This window comes from Ovis canadensis, chromosome 16, assembly GCF_042477335.2.
Source record: "Ovis canadensis isolate MfBH-ARS-UI-01 breed Bighorn chromosome 16, ARS-UI_OviCan_v2, whole genome shotgun sequence".
Taxonomy (NCBI): domain Eukaryota; kingdom Metazoa; phylum Chordata; class Mammalia; order Artiodactyla; family Bovidae; genus Ovis; species Ovis canadensis.
The window spans coordinates 84,699,415-84,719,795 of NC_091260.1; the positions used below are offsets into that span (position 1 = coordinate 84,699,415).

General features: G+C 55.0%; 1 protein-coding gene across 3 annotated transcripts in view; it reads left to right on the forward strand.

Moving 5' to 3' along the window:
* The first annotated feature begins 850 nt into the window (after positions 1-850).
* The window catches only part of LOC138421734 (probable palmitoyltransferase ZDHHC11B), a 37,140-nt gene continuing 17,609 nt past the window's right edge, over positions 851-20,381 (forward strand). The window contains exons 1-9 of one of the 3 annotated variants that reach the window (XM_069556095.2): positions 851-2,037; positions 2,428-2,529; positions 3,143-3,267; positions 4,938-5,093; positions 7,162-7,274; positions 8,476-8,510; positions 16,195-16,288; positions 17,189-17,230; positions 19,598-19,632. In XM_069556095.2, coding sequence (XP_069412196.2) covers positions 1,964-2,037; positions 2,428-2,529; positions 3,143-3,267; positions 4,938-5,093; positions 7,162-7,274; positions 8,476-8,510; positions 16,195-16,288; positions 17,189-17,230; positions 19,598-19,632 — 776 coding nt within the window. In that variant the 5' untranslated portion in view covers positions 851-1,963. The remainder of the gene's footprint in view (positions 2,038-2,427; positions 2,530-3,142; positions 3,268-4,937; positions 5,094-7,161; positions 7,275-8,475; positions 8,511-16,194; positions 16,289-17,188; positions 17,231-19,597; positions 19,633-20,381) is intronic. The other 2 variants (XM_070289338.1, XM_070289337.1) reach the window with 2 other exon arrangements.

Genomic DNA, 20,381 nt, shown 5'->3' on the forward strand with positions numbered 1-20,381 from the left:
CTGCACGGGGCAGGGCCCTGTCTGCTGGTCAGCATGGGCAGAGGCGGGCCTCACCCCCAGCCCAGCCCTGCAGGGTCCCAGTGGCTCTGAGGGATCCGGCAGCCCCGCCTCCATGGGGGTCCCTGACCCAGCTGGTCCTCGGTCAGTCGCGCTTCCCACGTCCTTCAGGCCGTGCGCCTGGTCAGCCCTGACCCGGGCGACAGGTCCGACCCGGGCACCAGCCCTCCGGTCGGCCTCACCCTCTGACCCCACTCACTGCAGCCCGCGTGGTGGTCTCCATGCCCCCTGGCCGGCCCGGGCCCCTCTCGCCCCATGCCTGGCACCCAGGGCCCGAGGTCTGCACTGGAGGCTGGAGGACAGGGGGCCAATCGGCTTCGGTCAAAGCAGCCCCCAATTGAGGCCAGCTGCGCCCTGCAGGTGGTGGGTCCAGGGAGGCCAATGCAGGCCGTGAATGGACTCCCGAGCCCAGGGGTCCCTGCCGAGCCGAGTGGCGCAGGGGCCGCAGGAGCCTGGACCCGACGGCAGTGCTGGGGGCCCAGGAGGCTGGCCCTGCCCAGAGCCCACACATGGCGCGGCCCTGCAGACCCTGCCGGTGGGCGGGGAGTGGGCCGGAGGTTCTGCCCGCCGCACCCAGGCAGCCCTTGCGGAGCAGGCCTGTGCACCCAACCCCGCCCCCCCCCCCGCAACAGGACCGTCCTGGGAAGCAGGGCAGGGCTGCGGGGGCCCAGAGCGGGCTTCCTCCCGTCTGTTTGGTTTCCATGGGAACAGTGTGTTGGTCCCTGAAGAGAACGTGCAGAGGGTGGATCTGAGCGCGTCAGCTCACCCTGGGAGCCGCGGGGGTGGGGGAACGCTGAGAGGGCTCGGGGGCAGACAGACAGACAGAGACAGAGAGAGACACAGACAGACAGGCAGACAGAGACAGAGAGAGACGAGAGACACAGAGATACAGGGACAGACAGACACAGAGAGACAGAGAGAGAGAGACACACAGACAGACAGACAGAGACAGAGAGAGACAAGAGACACAGAGATACAGGGACAGACAGACACAGAGAGACAGAGAGAGAGACACAGACAGAGACACAGGGACAGAGACACAGAGATTCAGGGACAGACAGACACAGAGAGAGACAGACAGAGACAGAGAGGGAGTGGAAGCCAAGAGGGCTGGGGGAGAGAGAGGGACAGAGAGACACAGAGACACAGGCAGACAGACAGGGAGATAGAGACACAGGGACAGAGAAACAGACAGAGATACAGGGACAGACAGAGACAGAGAGAGACAGAGACAGACAGACACAGGGGCCGACAGAGACAGACACAGGGAGACAGAGACACAGAGAGAGACAGACAGAGAGAGACAAATAGAGAGAGGGTGGACGCCAAGAGGGCTGGCAGGGAGAGAGAGGGACAGAGAGACACAGAGAGACACAGACAGGGAGACAGAGACACAGAGAGACAGAGAGACAGAGGCAGGCAGGCAGACACAGACAGTGGAGGGCCCACCGGCCACAGAGGCTCACTGGCAGGTGTTTGAACCCTCCCACCCTCCTCGTTTTCTGAGGACTCAAGCTCAGCATGGCCGCCCTGCCCCAAGGACCCCCATGGGCACGCATAGGCCTGATCTGCGCCTCCCTGAGGCTCGGGGGATCTCAGGGCCATGGGCCACTCTGCTCTTGCCCTGGAGGATGGGAGGGCTCGAGGGTCCTGCTGGGCACGCAGCTGTCAGAGGGGCGGGCCTGCTCCCTGCCGCCAGCCATGCACGGGCCCCCCCCCCGGCGGCTGAGGGCCCGACCAGGCACCTCCTGGGCGGGCCCCGCGCGTGCTGCCTGGGCCGAGTTGCTCCTTGACACCCTTGCAGGTGGCCGGCGGGATATTCTTCTTCCACTTCTTAGTCCACCTGATTGCCATTTCCATCGACCCGGCCGAAGCCAGCGTCCGCTTGAAGAACTACTCCCAGCCTATGCCGACCTTCGACCGGTCCAAACACCTGCATGTCATCCAGAACCAGTACTGTCATCTCTGCGAGGTCACCGTGTGCGTGTCCGGGGTTAGCAGTCATGGCAGGGGCGCCGCAGTGTGTCCAGGGTTGAGGAGGGGGTTGCGAGCGGGCTGGACTCAGGCGCCCCTGTTCCCCTGCAAGTGCCTAGCACAGCCCCCTTCAGAGAGGCGGGGTCCTGGGCACAGCCCCCCACCCTCTCCTGGGCCAAGTGCCTGCCTGAGGTCTCAGACGAGCCGCTGACCCCGGCCCGATCACGGCCTGGGCTGCTCAGGGCCCCGGGGACGTCCGTGGGCGGGCAGGAGCGACCTGAAGCAGGCCCAGGGAAGGCGCCCACTGTGTCGGGTGGGCCCTCTGAGCAGACAGGCTCTGTCCGGCCCCCCACCGCACAGCCTACTGACAGGGTGCCCGTTCACCCTTCCTCCCAGGAGCGCCAAAGCCAAGCACTGCAGCGCCTGCAACAAGTGCGTCTCGGGCTTCGACCATCACTGCAAGTGGCTGAACAACTGCGTGGGGAGCAGGAACTACTGGTGAGGCCCCCCCCCCGGCGCCCTGGTGAGGGGCACGACCAGGGCAGGGCCCGCCTCCGCAGCCTGCTCAGGGCCCCTCCTCTGGGGCACAACCCCTCAGGGTGCCTGCTCCCTGCCTGCACGCCTGGAGGAGGGCCGAGGGGGCTGAGCTCACGGGCGCTGCAGCTCCTGACACAGAGCAGGCTCAGAGGGGCTCCGGGCAGGGCAGGTGAGCCCGGGAGTCCCCATGTCCACAGACAGCATTGGCAGGACGGGGCCATCGGGGACAGGGGGCTGGAGGCCTGGCGGCAGGTGTAAGGGACCTTCAGGAAAAGCGGGGAACCAACTAAGTCTCGGGTGAACTAAGACCCTGTTTAACGCTGGAAATGCTAACGGCGTAACAGCAGGAAGACTGAGGGAGACACTTCAGTGAAGCCCCTCTGAGGGCTGCTGCCTGGGGCTTACTGTTCTCATTCTGGTCACAGGCTCTTGACAAGGGTCCGGGGCTCAGCGGGGTCCCGGGGGCTCGGCGGGGGTCCCGGGGGCCCGGCGGGGACACTCCAGAGCTGGCGGCACCCCTGCTGGGCCGGCGCCCCCCCCCCCCCCCCCGGGCGCTCACCAGCTCCGCCCGCAGGTGCTTCTTCGGCTCGGTGGCCTCCGCTTCGGCCGGTCTGCTCTGCGTCATCGCTATCCTTCTGGGCCTCTTCTTCCAGTACCTCTTCAACCCCGCCGCCCTGCGCACCGACTCACGCTACCAGAGTACGCACCCCCTGCCCCCAGGCCGGCCGCCGTGCCTGCCCAAGCACCTGTCCAGACCTAGCTGTGCGGTGAAGACAGTTCAGCTGAAACTCGGCCTTCAGTGGCCCGCACACGACCCCTCCCTGCTTCTCCTCACTTGGTTTTGGAACCTGTGTGGTTGTGGTGTCAGGCCCCCTTGTCACACAAGACTGTGTCCTGGAAATGCCCCAAGGTGGTAGCTGTGGCCTTTCAGCTCTAGGGACAGTGGAGAGGGCCCAGCACAGTGGGCACCAGGGTCAGGCTCTGTGACGTGGGCATTTAGTTGCCCTCTCCCAGCCTTACCTTCCAGACCCACAAGGGGAACCATAATGCCCACTGTAGAGAGGAGGGGCTGCAAGGGTACTTAACTCAGGCAGAGCAATGAGGAGGGGCCCACCTCGGCAGGGAGGAGACCACCTAGGCAGGGAGGAGCTCGCCTGGGCAGGGAGGGGCCCACCTGTGCAGGGAGGAGCTCACCTGGGCAGGGAGGGGCTCACCTGGGCAGGGAGGGGCTCACCTGGGAAGGGAGGGGCTCACCTGGGAAGGGAGGGGCTCACCTGGACAGGGAGGGGCTCACCTGGGAAGGGAGGGGCTCACTTGGACAGAGAGGGGCCCACCTGGGCAGGGAGGGGCCCACCTGGGCAGGAAGGGGCCCACCTCGGCAGGGAGGAGCTCGCCTGGGCAGGGAGGGGGTCATCTGGACAGGGAGGGGCTCGCCTGGGCAGGGAGGGGCTCACCTGGGCAGGGAGGGGCTCACCTGGGAAGGGAGGGGCTCACCTGGACAGGGAGGGGCTCACCTGGGAAGGGAGGGGCTCACTTGGACAAGGAGGGGCTCACCTGCCAAGGGAGGGGCTCACCTGGGCAGGGAGGTGCTCACCTGGACAGAGAGGGTCTCACCTGGGAAGGGAGGGGCTCACCTGGGAAGGGAGAGGCTCACCTGGGCAGGGAGGGGCTCACATAGGCAGGGAGGGGCTCACCTGGACAGGGAGGGGCTCACCTGGACAGGGAGGGGCTCACCTGGACAGAGAGGAGCTCACCTGGGAAGGGAGAGGCTCACCTGGGCAGGGAGGGGCTCACATAGGCAGGGAGGGGCTCACCTGGACAGGGAGGGGCTCACCTGGGCAGGGAGGAGCTCACCTGGGCAGGGAGGGGGTCATCTGGGAAGGGAGGGGCTCACTTGGGCAGGGAAGGACCCACCTGGGCAGGGAGGGGCTCACCTGGGCAGGGAGGGGGTCATCTGGGAAGGGAGGGGCTCACTTGGGCAGGGAAGGACCCACCTGGGCAGGGAGGGGCTCACCTGGGCAGGGAGGGGGTCATCTGGGAAGGGAGGGGCTCACTTGGGCAGGGAAGGGCCCACCTGGGCAGGGAGGGGCTCACCTGGACAGGGAGGGGCTCACCTTGGCAGGGAGGGTCTCACCTGGGCAGGGAGGGCCTCACCTGGACAGGGAGGGGCTCACCTTGGCAGGGAGGGGCTCACCTGGGAGGCAGGGACTCACCTGGACAGGGAGGGCCTCACCTGGGCAGGGAGGGGCTCACCTGGGCAGGGAGGGGCTCACCTGGGAGGCAGGGAGGGGCTCTCTCGGGCTGGTGTCCCCTCCCCCACTGCCCGGCGCTGAGCCCAGGACGCACCTGACGAGGTGCTGCCTCCACAGGCATCTCCAGCAAGGACACGTGGCTGCTGTTCCTCCCGGGCTCCCCCGTGAGGACCAGCACCTGCGTCCTCCTGGCGCTCGGGCTCCTGGTGCTGCTGCTGGCCCTCATCAGCCTGCTGCTGCTCGGCCACCTGCTCTTCTTCCACCTCTACCTGAGTACGCGCCCCAGGGTGCCCCCCACCTCCACCTGGGCACGTGCTCCAGGCTCCCCTCCACCTGAGCAGGTGCTCCACGGGTGCCCTCCACCTGAGCAGGTGCTCCACGGGTGCCCTCCACCTGAGCACGTGCTCCCCGGGTGCCCTCCACCTGAGCAGGTGCTCCAGGCTCCCCTCCACCTGGGCACGTGCTCCCTGGGTGCCCTCCACCTGAGCACGTGCTCCCCGGCTCCCATCCACCTGGGCACGTGCTCCCCGGGTGCCCTCCACCTGGGCACGTGCTCCAGGCTCCTCTCCACCTGAGCAGGTGCTCCCCGGGTGCCCTCCACCTGAGCACGTGCTCCCTGGGTGCCCTCCACCTGAGTACATGCTCCCCGGGTGCCCTCCACCTGGGCACATGCTCCCAGGCTCCCCTCCACCTGAGCACGTGCTCCCCGGGTGCCCTCCACCTGAGCACGTGCTCCCCGGGTGCCCTCCACCTGAGCATGTGCTCCCCGGGTGCCCTCCACCTGGGCACGTGCTCCAGGCTCCCCTCCACCTGAGCACGTGCTCCCCAGGTGCCCTCCACCTGAGCACGTGCTCCAGGCTCCCATCCACCTGAGCAGGTGCTCCCCGGCTCCCATCCACCTGGGCACATGCTCCCAGGCTCCCCTCCACCTGAGCACATGCTCCCCGGGTGCCCTCCACCTGAGCACGTGCTCCCCGGGTGCCCTCCACCTGGGCACGCGCTCCCAGGCTCCCCTCCACCTGAGCACGTGCTGCCCAGGTTGGCTGGCCTTCACCCCTGTGCTCACACGGGTCCCCGGCAGGCCGCCCCCTCCAGCAGTGAGTTCAGGGTAGAAAGGAGGGGTATGTGCTCACGCCGAGAGGGCCGAGGGCTGAGTTCTGCCCTGAGACCTGCAGAAACAGAGGGCTAGAAAGCGGGCGGTGCCAGTGTTGAGAGAGATGAGGGGAGGAACAGGGCATTTAGAGAAGCTCCCGCCAGAATCCCTGATGATGAAGAACACTGGACCCACCGACGCCGTCTCCAGCTCCCGTGTGGTTGGGGGCCAGAGGGGTGGAGGACGGGCTCCTGCAGACACGGGGCCCGAGGCAGAGCCACCAGGCCAGCACACAGACGTGGCCGCGAGGAGCCTGGCCCCACTGTGGCGAGTCCTCAGCGAGCCAGGCGGGAGACGGCCTCAGGCGGAGGCGCCAGAAGGCCCCGGGAAGCCGCGCGGAGGCCCTTCCTGCATCTCCTCCTCTGTGTGCTCGCCGCCGTCCATGCCCGAGTCACACCAGGCAGGTTCTGGGAGACACGCAGAGCCTGCCGGCAGCCCTCGTCTGGGGGCCTTTGTGCAGACCTGGGCAGAAGACGGGATGTCTTCACTAGAATGTCAGCAAGGCCCAGTTCGCATCCTCAGACTGCAAGGGCCTCTGAGGGAGTGTGTGCAGTTAATGGAGAAAGAATTCAAGGTCCAAGAAGACACAGCCATTGTAGGGGCCCCCGGGGAGGGGTGAGCCCAGGCCCCCCTCGGGGAGCAGACCCCCCGCCAGGGGCCGTGGGGGCGGCGGCCTTCCGTCTGCTCCTCAAGCTGCAAATAGGCTTCTGTGGGTGGCCTTTTCTCTTTCCAGAAATAATTATAAACCATCTGTTCCCATGTTTGTCAGTTTTCAGAGAAAGAGAAATGGAAAAGTTAGCCCCACCCCACACCACCAGGGCGGAGACGCGTGAGTGGGTCGTGCTTGCTTTCATTAGTGGTGGTCTTCTGTTGACTGAGCACGTTGGAGACTCTAATTACCTGAGTCTGTCTGCCATGTACTGGCTGCTGTCTCCCCTTAATTAAGACAGAGCTGGGCTCCGCGCTTGCTGCATCCACACTCACTTTACGGGCCTGTGAAGCCCCCTGGGGCCAGGGCTGGTGGGCTCCATGGGTGCAGGTACCTGCCGGCTTCGGCCAGAAGGTCAGCCGGGCTCAGGGTGGCCTCCCGGCCGCTCCCCAGGCTCCAGGTTGGGAGCCAGCTCCCAGCACTGCGGGCGGTGGACGGGGGGCGGTGACTCTGTCTCTTGCCTGCATTCTCCTTTCTAGTGGCCAAAAGGTTGAGCACGTTTGATTACATGACACAGGGCCGCCAGCAGCAAAACTCAGAACACCAGACAGGCAAGAGGAGTGTGAATTTACAGATGGAAGATTTGTCAGAGGTACGGGCGCCCCTGCCCCCATCTATCCGTCTAGCACTGGGGGCGGCCCCAGGCCAGCGGGAGGCTGGGACCTCCGTGTTGGTGTGGTGAGTGTGGGTGCACATATGTGTGAGTGTGTTTGGTGTGTGTGTGTGTGTGTGTGACGCAGTGCACGTGTGGGGTTCTGTGTATGTGGGTCTTGTGTGTTTGGTGTGTGTGTGTGACGCAGTGTGCCTGTGGGGTTCTGTGTATGTAGGTCTTCGGTGAGTGTGGGTGCACATATGTGTGAGTGTGTTTGGTGTGTGTGTGTGTGATGCAGTGTGTGTGTGGGGTTCTGTGTATGTGGGTCTTCTGTGTTTGGTGTGTGTGTGTGACGCAGTGTGCCTGTGGGGTTCTGTGTATGTGGGTCTTCGGTGAGTGTGGGTGCACATATGTGTGAGTGTGTTTGGTGTGTGTGTGTGTGTGTGTGTGACAGTGCACGTGTGGGGTTCTGTGTATGTGGGTCTTTGGCGAGTCCTGAGTGTGTGTGTGTTATATCGTTTCTGAATTCACTCTCCAAAAGATCAAGCCAGCGGGGCTGACTCCTTTCAGACCCACCCATTTCTGCAGCTCCTTAACAGAGTTAAGTCTTAGTCTTTAAAGGTCACCATTCAGAAAATGAAAATATAAGCCGCAGAGAGAAATAATTATTTGCAAATCATATACATGTACCCAGAATATGTATAGAACTTTCAAAACTCAATCACAAGAACACTGACTAGGTTTTTTAAATGGGCAAAATATCTGAACACACTTCACCAAAGGGGGGTGCCACGGGTGGTAGACAAACCCTGACGGCCAACATCAGCATCATCCCACGTTAAGGAAACACGATTAGACACCGCTGCTTGCCCCCCAGAGTGGCCGTAATCGAAAAGCCCAACCCCCGGGCCTGGCACGGCCAGACACAGCAGGCTCACATGTGGCCGGCAGGCTGTGAAGCTACAACCCTTTGCAAAGAGTTGGCATTTTCTTCTAAAATAAACACATGTCTCGTGACCCAGCCTTCTCCTTCTTGTCTCTTACCATTGAGAAGTGGAGACACACACACGAGCAAGGGCATGGGGAAGGGGGGCCCCGTGAGACCCCGAGGCGCCTCCCCTTCACGTCAGCTGCAGGCGTGCGGGTGCTGTGCTGGCAGGCACAGCGCCCAGAGTCGTCACCGTGTGCTCTCCCCCCGCAGCCTCTGGACAGCCCCCTGGGACCCTCCGAGCAGGGGTAAGTCGCCATTTCCCTAGAGCTCTTTTGTGCGTCTGAAGTAGCTATATTCTCCTCTGCTGCCTTGCTTTAAATAACCGTTCTTTTTTCACAGAATACCCTCCATACTCCTTGCCAACACTTTTGGAATTTTTATTTGCTTCATATTTTGGTTTTCAAACCATCTTCAATTAATTCTTTTATTTAGTGAAGTAGGAGCCAAGGCCGTCTTATTACAGCCTACCTGGTGGTGGTCGTCTCGTTAACTAAATGGTCCTCTCTTCCTCATCAAATCCAAAGGCGCCTCCCTGACACCCCAAGTTTCCCTGGAAGCTGACCCGTCTGCCTCCGGACGCTGCTCCGCCCGTCTGCGGCGTGCGCTGCAGGACTCCACGCTGTTTCGAGGGCTGGCCCGCGCTTGGCGCTGCTCCCTCACTCAGTCGAGTCCGACTCGGCCTCTGCAGCCCCATGGACTGCAGCGCGCCAGGCTGCTCTGTCCTCCACTGTCTCCCGGAGTTTGCTCAAACTCACGTGTACCGAGTCGGTGATGCTATCTAACCGTCTCATCCTCTGTTGCACCCTTCTCCTTTTGCCTTCAGTATTTGTCAGCATCAGGGTCTTTTCTAGCGAGTCATTTCTTCTCATCAGATGGCCAAAGGACTGGAGCTTCAGCTTCAGCATCAGTCCTTCCAGTGAATATTCAGGGGTGATTTCCTTTAGGACTGACTGGTTAGATCTCCTTGCTGTCCAAGGGACTCTCAAGAGTCTTCTCCAACACCACAGTTCAAAAGCATCAGTTCTTCAGCACTCAGCCTTCTTTATGGTCCAACTCTCACATCCATACATGACTATTGGAAAAGCCAGACCTTTGATTAGATGGACCTTTGTCGACAAAATGATGTCTCTCCTTTTTAATACATGGACTAGTTTTGTCATTGATTTCCTTCCAAAGAGCAAGTGCCTTTTAATTTCATGGCTACAGTCATCGTCTGCAGTGAGTTTGGAGCCCAAGAAAATAAAGTCTGACACTGCTGCTACTTTGTCCCCTTCTATTTCCCATGAAGTGATGGGACCAGAGGCTATGATCTTAGTTTTTTTCATATTGAGTTTCAAGCCAACTTTTCACTCTCTTCTTTTACCCTCATCAAGACTCTCTTCAATTCTTCACTTTCTGCCATTAGAGTGGTTTCATATGCATTCCTGAGGTTGTTGATATTTCTCCCGGCAATCTTGAGTCTAGCTTGAAATTCATCTAGCCCGGCATTTTGCATCAGGTGCTCTGCATATAAGTTAAATAAGCGGTGACAATATGCAGCCTTGACGCACTCCTTTCCCAATTTGGAACCAGTCTGTTCTTCCATGTCCAGCTCTAACTGTTGCTTCCTGACCTGCATAAGGGTTTTTCAGGAGGCGGGTCAGGTGTTCTGGTATTCCCATCTCCCATCACTTGAAGAATTTTCCATGGTTTGTTGTGATCCGCACATTCAAAGACTTTAGAGTAGTCAGTGAAGCAGAGGTCGATGTTTTTTTCAGGAATTCTCTTGCTTTTTCTATGATCCAACAGATGTTGGCAACTTGATCCCTGCCTCCTCTGCCTCTTTGATACCTTCATGGTCCACTGGAGAAGGAAACAGCAACCCACCCCAGTATTCTTGCCAGGAGAACCCCATGAACAAGCAGTATGAAGAGGCGAAAGTGTAGGACATCAGAAGACAAGTCTCCCAGGTCGGAAGGTGTCCAGTGTGCCCCTGGGGAAGCGTGGAGGACAATTACTACTAGCTCCACAAAGAACAGAGCGGCTGGGCCAAGGCGGAGACGACGCTCCGCTGTGAGTGTGTCTGGCGGTGAAAGCACAGTCCGATGGCTGTAAAGAGCAATATCGCATAAGAACCTGGAATGTTATGTCCATGAATCAAGGTAAACTGGACGTGGTCAAGCAGGAGATGGCAAGGTTGATCAGTGACATTTTAGGAATGGGTGAGCTAAAATGGATAGGAACGGGAAAATTTAACTCAGATGACCATGATATCTACTACCACAGGCAAGAATCCCCTAGAATAAATGGAATAGCCCTTATAGCCAATCAAAGAGTCTGAAATGCAGTACTTGGGTGCCATCTCAAAAACGATAGAAAGATCTCAGCTTGTCTCCAAGGTAAACCTTTCAACGTCACAGTAATCCAAGTCTATGCCCCAGCCACTAATTCTGGAGAAGATGGAGTTGAACAGTTCTGTGAAGACCTAGGGCTTCCCTGGTGGCTCAGAAGGTAAAGCGTCTGCCTGGAATGCGGGAGACCCGGGTTCGATCCCTGTGTCAGGGAAGATCCCCTGGAGAAGGAAATGGCAACCCACTCCAGTATTCTTGCCTGGAAAATCCCATGGACTGAGAAGCCTGGTAGGCTACAGTCCATGGGGTCGCAGAGAGTCAGACATGACTGAGCGACTTCACTTTATGAAGACCTATAAGACCTTCTAGAACAAACTCCAAAAAAAAAAAAAAAGTCCTTTTCATCACAAGGGACTGGAATACAAAAGCAAACAGTTGAGAGATACCTGGAATAACAGGCAAGTTTGGCCTTAGAGTACGAAGTGAAGCAGGGAAAGGCCAACAGTTTTGTCAGCAGCCTGCCTGAAGAACTATGGGCAGAGGTTGATAACACTGTACAGGGGGAAGCGACCAAAAGCATCCCAAAGAAACAGAAATGCCAGAAGGTGAAGTGGTTGTCTGAGGAGGCTTTGCAAATAGCTGAGCAAAGAAGAGAAGGATATGCCCAACTGAATGCAGAGTTCCAGAGAATAGTGAGGAGAGGTTAGGAGGCCTTCTTCAATGAGCAATGCAAAAAAATAGAGGAAAACAATAGAGTGGAGAATACTAGAGATCCCATCAAGAAAATTGGAAATGCCAAGGGACTATTTCATGCAAGAATGGGCGTGATAAAGGGCAGAGACAGTAAAGCCCTGACGGAGGCAGAAGAGATGGAGAGGCGGCAAGAACACTCAGAACAGCTGCACACAAATGGGCCCTCGTGACCCAGGTGACCACGAGGGTGTGGGCACGCACCGAGAGCCGGGCGTCGCGGGGTGCGGAATCAGCTGGGCCTTAGGAGCCGTCAGTGTGAACAGAGCCAGCGGCGGTGATGGAATTCCAGCTCAGCTATTTAAAATCCTAAAGGGTGATGCTGTCAAAGTGCTGCACTCAATATGTCAGCAAATTTGGGAAACTCACCAGTGGCCACAGGACTGGAAAAGTCAGTTTTCATTTCAATCTCAAAAAACGACATCATTTAGCTACCTTTTAACACCTAGTAGTTAAATCCTCCTCTCATATTTTTATTTCTGCTTTTTTTTTTACATTTGACAATTCTTTCACATTTATTTTTCCCTATAAGCTTACAGATCATTTTGTGCAGTTCCAAGAAACCTGGGATTTGAACTAGAGTTAGGTTAGGTATGCACTTTACATGAGAGGGACAAAGCCTGCCTTCCCACCTCCCCGCTCAGCATCTGCATTGAGAAGAACCAGGAAGCCAGTCTCCCGGGGGTGGCGGGGGCATCGAGGGCCTGGAAGTGCCGGGCGCACCCACCCCTAGCGGGCTCCTTCTTCCTGGAAACTTGCAGGGCAGGTGCTAGCGTTCCTGGCGGAGAAGATCGGGCCTCTGGGGGCTCCACGTCTCCCCACCCTCCAGCCCAGCTGGCAGAGAGGCCTGGAAAAGGGAGGCGTGCACCATGGGTCTGTTCCCCCAAAGCTGACAGTCGATACAGATTTCTGCTTAGTTTAATGATCAAGGAGTATAGTTTAGTGTGAAAAGTCAGTCCCTTTCGAACGCGTTAGAAACCTGCTGGCACCAACACTGTGAAAACCTTAGTCAGTTTGAATTCCACCTTCACGAATCACACGGCTGTATAGCCCTTTCTTTATCCCTTGGTAAGAAACTGACCAGAATCAGTCTGGAAACTTAGCTCTAAAAGTAAGCAAGACAAAAGCCTCTTTTTTTCAAATTGCCTAATCAATGTATATTCATTACAGGAAATTTGGAAACTGCGAAACTTCCCAGTGTGAAAACGAACATCCCTTCTTTCCCCACCCCCCAGTCGCCACTGCTGGCATTTCAATTAGTATCTTTCGGGTCTTCCTTTAAAAATTTTTTGTGTGTATTAACATACATCATGTCTTATAAAGTTATAATTATATTGTATAACTCTTTAGAAGACTTGAAAACTTCATATATTGTGAATATATGGATTTTTATGAATATAAGTTATTGCATCTTTGGAACATATTGTATTCCTCATTTTTAGAATCCCATTTTTCATTTTCAATCTAATCCTGTGTTCCTTTACTGAAAGGTTAATTGTGTGGGAAGTGTGCAAGTTTCCAGCCCTCCAGACCCAGTGAGCAAGAGAACTTGCGTCCCTTTTGCTGCGGAAATCTTCCTGGGCTGGTCTGCAGTCAGCCTAGCAACTGACTAGTTCTTGTTCAGTTGCTCAGTCGTGTCCGACTCTTTGTGACCCCATGGACTGCAGCACCCCAGCCTTCCCTGTCCTTCACTATCTCCTGGAGTCTGATCAAATTCATGTCCATTGAGTCAGTGGTGCTATCCAACCATCTCATCCTCTGCCGCCCTCTTCTTTTGCATCACATGGCCAAAATATTGAATATTTTGCTTCAGCATTTATCCTTCCAATGAATATTCAGAGATGATTTCCGTAAGGATGGGCTGGTTTGATCTCCTCGCAGCCCAAGGGACTCTCAAGAGTCTTCTCCAACACTACAATTCAAAAGCATCATTTTTTCGGCACTCAGCCGTCTATCCAGCTCTCACAACCGTACATGACTACTGGAAAAACCAGAGCTTTGACTACACAGACCTTTGTCAGCAAAGTGATGCCTCTGCTTTTCAATGTGCTGTCTAGGTTTGTCGTAGCTTTCCTTCCGAGGAGCAGGCGCCCGTTAATTTCACAGCTGCAGTCACTGTCCGCGGTGGCTTTGGAGCCCAAGGAGGTCAAGTCTGCCACCTTTCTGCTCCCCCCTCCTTCTATTTGCCATGAGGTGATGGGACCTGATGCCGTGGTCTCAGATGTCTGAACTGAGCCCTCTTTCCACCGGCCTCTTTCACCCTCAGCAAGAGGTTCTTAATTCCTCCTCTTTCTGCCGTTAGAGTGGTATCGTCTGCATATCTAAGTTAAACAGAGTGAGGATGTATCCTTTGATGTAGTCCTTTCCTGATTTGGAACCACTCAGCTGTTCCATGTCCAGTTTTAACTGTTGCTTCTTGACTCTCATACAGGTTTCTCAGGAGACAGGCAAGGTGGTCTGGTATTCCCAGTCTCCTGAAGAATTTTCCACAGTTTGTCGTGATCCACACAGTCAAAGGCTTTAGCATAGTCAATGAAGCAGAAGTAGATGTTTTTCTGGAATTCCCTTGCTTTCTCTATGATCCAATGAATGTTGGCAATTTGATCTCTAGTTCCTCTGCCTTTTCTAAATCCAGCTTATACATCTGGAAGTTCTCAGTTCATGTACTGCTGAAGCCTAGCTTGAAGGATTTTGAGCATAACCTTACTAACATGTGAAATGAGAACAATTGTCCTATAGTTTGAATGTTCTTTGGCATTGCCCTTCTTTAGGACTGGAATGAAAACTGAGCTTTTTGAGTCCTGTGGCCCCTGCTGAGTTTTCCAAATTTCCTGACGTATTGACGTGCTGACTTTAACAGGACCATCTTTTAGGATTTTAAATAGTTCAACTGGAATTCCATCACCTCCACTAGCTTTGTTCATAGTAATACTTCCCAGGGCCCACTTCCTTTCACACTCCATGTTGTCTGGCTCTAGGTGAGTGACCACACCATCGTGGTTATCCGCGTCATGAAGACATGTTTCATATAGTTCTGTGTGTTCATGGGGTTGCAAAGAGTTGGACACGACTGAGCAGCTGAACTGAGCTGGACTCTGTGTGTTCTTGCCACTTCTTCTCAATCTCTTCTGCCTCGGTTAGGTCCTTACCATTTCTGTCCTTTTCATTCCCTTGATAGCTCCAGCTTTCTTGAAGAGATCTCTAGTCTTTCCCATTCTATTGATTTCCTCTATTTCTTTGCGTTGTTCATAGAAGAAGGCCTTCTTATCTCTCCTTGCTGTTTTCTGGAACTCTGCATTCGGTTGGGCATATCGTTCCCTTTCCCCCTTGCTTTTTGCTTCTCTTCTTCGCTCAGCTATTTGCAAAGTCTCCTCGGACAAGCCCTCTGCCTTCTTGCATTTCTTTTGGGGGGCGGTTTTGGTCTCTGCCGCCTGCACAGTGTTATGAGCCTCTGCCCACAGTTCTCCAGGCGCTCTGTCAGATCCAGTCCCTTAAATCTACTAATCACCTCCACTGTATAATCACAAGAGATTTGATTTAGGTCATACTTGAATGGCTTGGTGATTTTCCCTACTTTCTTCAATTTAAGTCTGAATTTTACAATAAGGAGCCGATGATATGAGCCAGTCAGCTCTAGCTCATGTTTTTGCTGACTATATAGAGCTTCTCCATCTTCAGCTGCAAAGAAGATAGTCGGGTTAATTTTGGTATTGATCATCTGGCGATGTCCACATGTAGAGCTGTCTCTTGTGTTGTTGGAAGAGGGTGTTTGCTATGACCAGTGCGTTCTCTTGACAGAACTCTGTTAGCCTTCGCCTGCTTCACTCTGTTCTCCAAAGCCAAACTTGCCTGTTAGTCCAGGTATCTCTTGACTTCCTACTTTGCATTCCAATCCCTTGTGAAGAAAAGGATGTCTTTTTATAAGTGTTACTTCTAGAAGGTCTTGTAGGTCACCTTCAGCATCTCTGGCTTCAGTGTTGGGGCACAGACGTGGATTAGTGTGATGTTGAACACGTGGCCTTGGAAATGAATGCCGAGCAGCAGACACAGCCTGGGGGGACGCTGCTGGAGCAGGCCAGGCAGCTGGGCTTCTGGAGACCCGGGCGGCCGCTCGAGTCCTGGGCACTGCCGTGCCTCACGGGCGCTTAGCGGAAGCACTCTGTAGCACGTTGCGGAGTGTGTCTCTAGCAGCAGTGATCCGACCGACTTACTGGGAGTGTTCCTTTTGGACTGTTTGCTGCCGCGGGACTGTAACTGGACTGGATGATTGGGGCTGACCGGCCAGGATCAAACGTGAGTCCGGATGGCCACACACGGGCAGGCGTGCACTGTCCAGTCTCGCAGGCGTGGCCTGCGCCCGTCCCTGTCGCTACTCAGACCGGGTGGCAAAGCGGACACGGTCCCGGCGGCTTGCACGCCAGCCGGCGCGTCAGGCTGTGCTCAGTGCTGTGCGCGAGCGGTCAAGACTCCCGGGGCCGCGTCCCCATGGATGGAGGGCCTGGAGCCCTGGCTGGCCCGAGCTGCCCTCACTCTCTGCCGTCAGGTTGGCAGTGCAGGGCCGAGCCCCTCTCCTGTCCGTGTGATGACGCCGCCCCCCGAGGGTCCATCTCCCGGGGACTCCGTGGGGAGGGGCCGTGCTGTGGCCGTGGGCCCAGCACTGTGCCCTTGTGTGCTGCTGCCGGCTCCTGCCCCACTGCCGCCAGACTGGCACATGCAGGGGTCGGGGTGCTCAGGGTGGGGGACAAGCCCAGGGAGCCGCTCGGAGCCCTGCGGGTGAGGAGGGCCGTGTGCCCGGCCCACCCGCAGCCAGGCCCCCCCCGCTGACCGCCCCCCACCCCTGTCCTCACAGAGAGACGCCCAAGGAGCCCCTGCCCTCCTCCCGGCACCCGAGTCTGTGTTCCACCGCCACCACACAGCCAGAGGACACCCCGCCGTCTCTGAAGGTGAGCCCCCAGCCCCCCGGCATGAACCGGCCCACCGGGCCAGAGCCAGGGCTGGGCCCCAGGCCCTCCAAGAACCAGGCCAGAGCCATGTTTGGAACCGCTTGTGTGAACTGCAGCCCTATGCCGTGCCTGGGGAGTGCCACTCACAGGGGGATGAGGTGGGGACAGGAGAGGAAGTGAGGGACAGGACTCAGCTGAACCGTGGGCGAGCACTGTGAGTGTGAGTGTGTGAGTGTGTGAGTGTGAGTGGTGTGTGAGTGTGATGGGATGCGTGTGTTTTCTGTGGGATGTGAGTGTGTATGATGTGTGAATTCTGTGCATGTTCTATGAGTGTGAAGTGTGTGTGTGTTCTGTGTGTGTGTGTATCCTGTGTGTGTGTATGTAGTCTGTGCGTGATGTGTGTGTATTCTGTGTGAGTGTGTATTGTGTGTGTGTGTATCCTGTGTGTGTGTGTGTGTGTGGTGTGAGGGTGTGACGTGTGAGCATGCTCCATCATCTCGGCCATCCCAGGATGGAGCCAGCGGGGCTGCCACCTTCCCCTTTGGCGTTCAGGAACGTGAAACCCAAATTGCCAATGCACCAATGAGTTGCTAACGCAAAAATAGTAACGCCATGGGTCTGGGTCTCTTAAACTTTTCTATACTTAATTATAAGTGTTCCAAGGTTGAAACATGCTTTATTACTTAAGAAAGGGATTTACCATTCTACTTAATTGATACAAATTACTAATCGATTCAAGAAGAAATAGAAAATTCAAATGGACATATAACAAGTAAAAACTGTGAACTAGTGATTTTAAATTATCCACAAAGAAAATCCTAGGCCCTAATGGCTCCATTGGCGAATACTACCTGATGTTTTAAGGGAAAAAACCCAAATCAATCATGCATAAACTTTCAGAAAATGGAAGAGGAAGAAACACCACCCAGTTCATCCTACGAGGTGAGTACATAATCAGTTCAGTTCAGTCGCTCAGTCGTGTCTGACTCTGCAGCCCCATGGACTGCAGCACGCCAGGCTTCCCTGTCCATCACCAACTCCCGGAGCTTACTCAAACTCATGTCCATCAAGTCAGCAATGCCATCTAACCCTCTCATCCTCTGTACATATATGATTTACATAATACTAAGGCCAGATCCTGTTGCCAAAAAAGAATCTTATAAGCTGATGTCACCCATGACTATAGAGGCAAATATCATTGACCAGACACAGGCATATATGCACACACATAACAGGTTCGTACACTGAAACTATGGGAGGATTAGTCCAGAAACGCAAGGTCGGCTTAGCATCTGAAATTGTATTAATGTAATAAGCATATTAATAAAATAAAGCACAATAAACAGGAGCACACCCAGTCAGAAAAGCATTTGTGAGCAGCACAGCTAGATATGATGGAACAGTCTCACAACCTAAGGCTGGAGCCCCCTGCATCTGGTAAAGAACTCCGGTGAGACTTGCCACAAACGCATACTTAGCTCACACTGAAGCTTTTCCCTTAAGACTGGGACCGAGACAGAAATGTGCACTCCAAACTCTACCTGACACTTCACTAAAGCTTCCAGCCAGCACAGTGAAGCAGGAAATAGACGTTAGACGCACATAAATCTGAAGGTGAAACTGCATTTATTTGCAGGTATCATGATCCTAATAAACCTGCAGAAAAGCTAATAGAAATGATAGGATAACTTAGCAAGGTGGCAGGATACAAAATCAATATTAAAAACTTGAATTATATTCCTGTATACTAGCAGTGAGAAATCTTAAAACAGCACTGAGAAAAGTATTCCCTTCACAGCAGCATCAAAAAATAATAAAACAACAAATACAAAATCCGTGTATGTGAAGCTACAAGCGATTGTTGAGAAAAATTAAACACAATCCAAATAAATGGAAAGATTATAATATCTAAGGATTGGAGTACTCAGTATTGTCATGATAGGAAATTTCCCCCACACTGATCTATAAACTTACATGATCCCCATTGAATTCCCAGCAAGCTTTTTCCTTTAAGGGAATATCAAGCTGTATGTGGAAATTCAAAACCCTTAAGAATGACCAAAATAATTTAGAAAAAGAAGAAACAAATTGGAAAACTTCCATAATCTGATTTCAAAATTTACTATGAAGCTACTGTATGGTTCCAGCGTAAGGACAGACATGCAGCTCGGTGAAACAGAGTCGAAACTCCAGAAATGGAACATTTACACTTCTGGTCATTGGGTTTCAAACCAAGAGGCCAAGGCAATTCAATGGGGAGAGATGTATTTTCAATAAATGGTACTGGAACAATCAGATAGATACCCACAAGGAAAAAAAATGAACCTAATGTGCTATTTCACAGCAGATACAAAAATAACTCAAAATCAAGAAGGTAACGGCACCCAACTCCAGTACTCTTGCTTGGAAAATCCCATGGACGGAGGAGCCTGGTGGGCCGCAGTCCATGGGGTTGCTAACAGTCGGACGCGACTGAGTGACTTCCCTTTCCCTTTTCACTTTCACGCATTGGAGAAGGAAATGGCAACCCACTCCAGTGTTCTTGCCTGGAGAATCCCAGGGACGGGGGATCCTGGTGGGCTGCCGTCTATGGGGTCGCACAGAGTCGGACACGACTGAAGCGGCTTAGCAGCATATATATACATATATGGGTGGCAAATAAGCACGTGAAAAGATGGCCAACACCACTGGACATTAGGGGAATGCACATTAAAACCACAGTAAGACACCACCGCGCGGGAGCCAGGGCTTCCCAGGTGACTCAGTGGAAGAGAATCTGCCTGCCGATGCTGGAGATGCAGGTTCGATCCCTGGGTCGGGAAGACCCCCTGGAGGAGGGCATGGCAACCCAGTCCAGGATTCTTGCCTGGAAAATCCCGCGAGGAGGAGCCTGGCGGGCCGCAGTCCACAGGGCTGCAGAGAGCTGGACACGACCGCGCGTGCACACACTCGCGCACGCGTGAGCCAGAACGGCTGATGCTGGAGGCCGCGCCACGCGACGGAGCTGCAGACGGACGGGTGTCTCCTGCATCGGCAGCAAAGAGAGGGCTTCGGTGACACCACTTGGGAAGCCGTTTGGCAGTGTCCTTACCCTTTAAATAGCCATGCTCACTAAGGAGAAAAGAAGCCCGCCCTGGCCGCGCAGCACGGCTGGGGAGGACAGAAGCGGTGCCCGCGGTGAGAGCCCTCCCCGGGCCTCAGACACCCCGGCAGCAGCATCCGGTGGAGCCGCTGATGACAGCCGGAGAGAGCCTCAGCGTCGGCACTGCCTTCTTGTGCAGCGTTACTGATTCTTATTTATTCTCACAGAAACCAGTTGCCAACCCGAGTTCATCTGTACAGAGGTAAGTCAGATAAAAGAGTTCGCTTAACATTACTAACAATTATTCAGTTTTACTTACTTTGCAAAAAGTACAATAATTCTTCTCAGCCTGCTTTACAACTAACGTCTGAACGAACACACAAAAGTGAGACAACGCTCATCTGTTTTCTACGCCACCTGGAGAACGTGGGCAGTGTTGAGTCTGAATGTGTTCTGTACGGTCCGTGATAACATTTGGCTTTTGTTAAGCTCCTAAAAGTCAGGATGGCTCATTCTGGGTCCGTTGATCAGTTAACGCTTACGCTTCGGGGCTCCAATGCAGCCGTCCTTCGTTCTCGTGGAAGGTTGGCTCCAGGAGCCCTTGTGTTTAACAAAATTCACGGATGCTCAAGTCCCGTAGTTAGCCATCCATATCCATGAGTTCTGGATCCAAGGGCTCAACCAAACACAGACATTTCAGTCCAAGGTTTGGTGAGCCTTGGGTATGAGACCCATGAGTCCAGAGGGCCAAGGGTATACTGAAACACACACACACATGTTAACCTGCACAGTTCAAACTCGTGTTGTTCGAGGGTCAACCACTCATCTTTTTTGAAGAGACACAATTTGGTCCATACCGTCTGCCCTCTGGCCCCCGAAAGCCCACCGTCTTCTGTCACACAGAATAATTCATTGCATCGCAACTTCCCTGAGTTCAACCATCAGCTCTAAGTCCCAAAGCCTGTCACCTAAGCCGCACAGATCTGCGATGGCTGAGACTGTGGGCAGGAT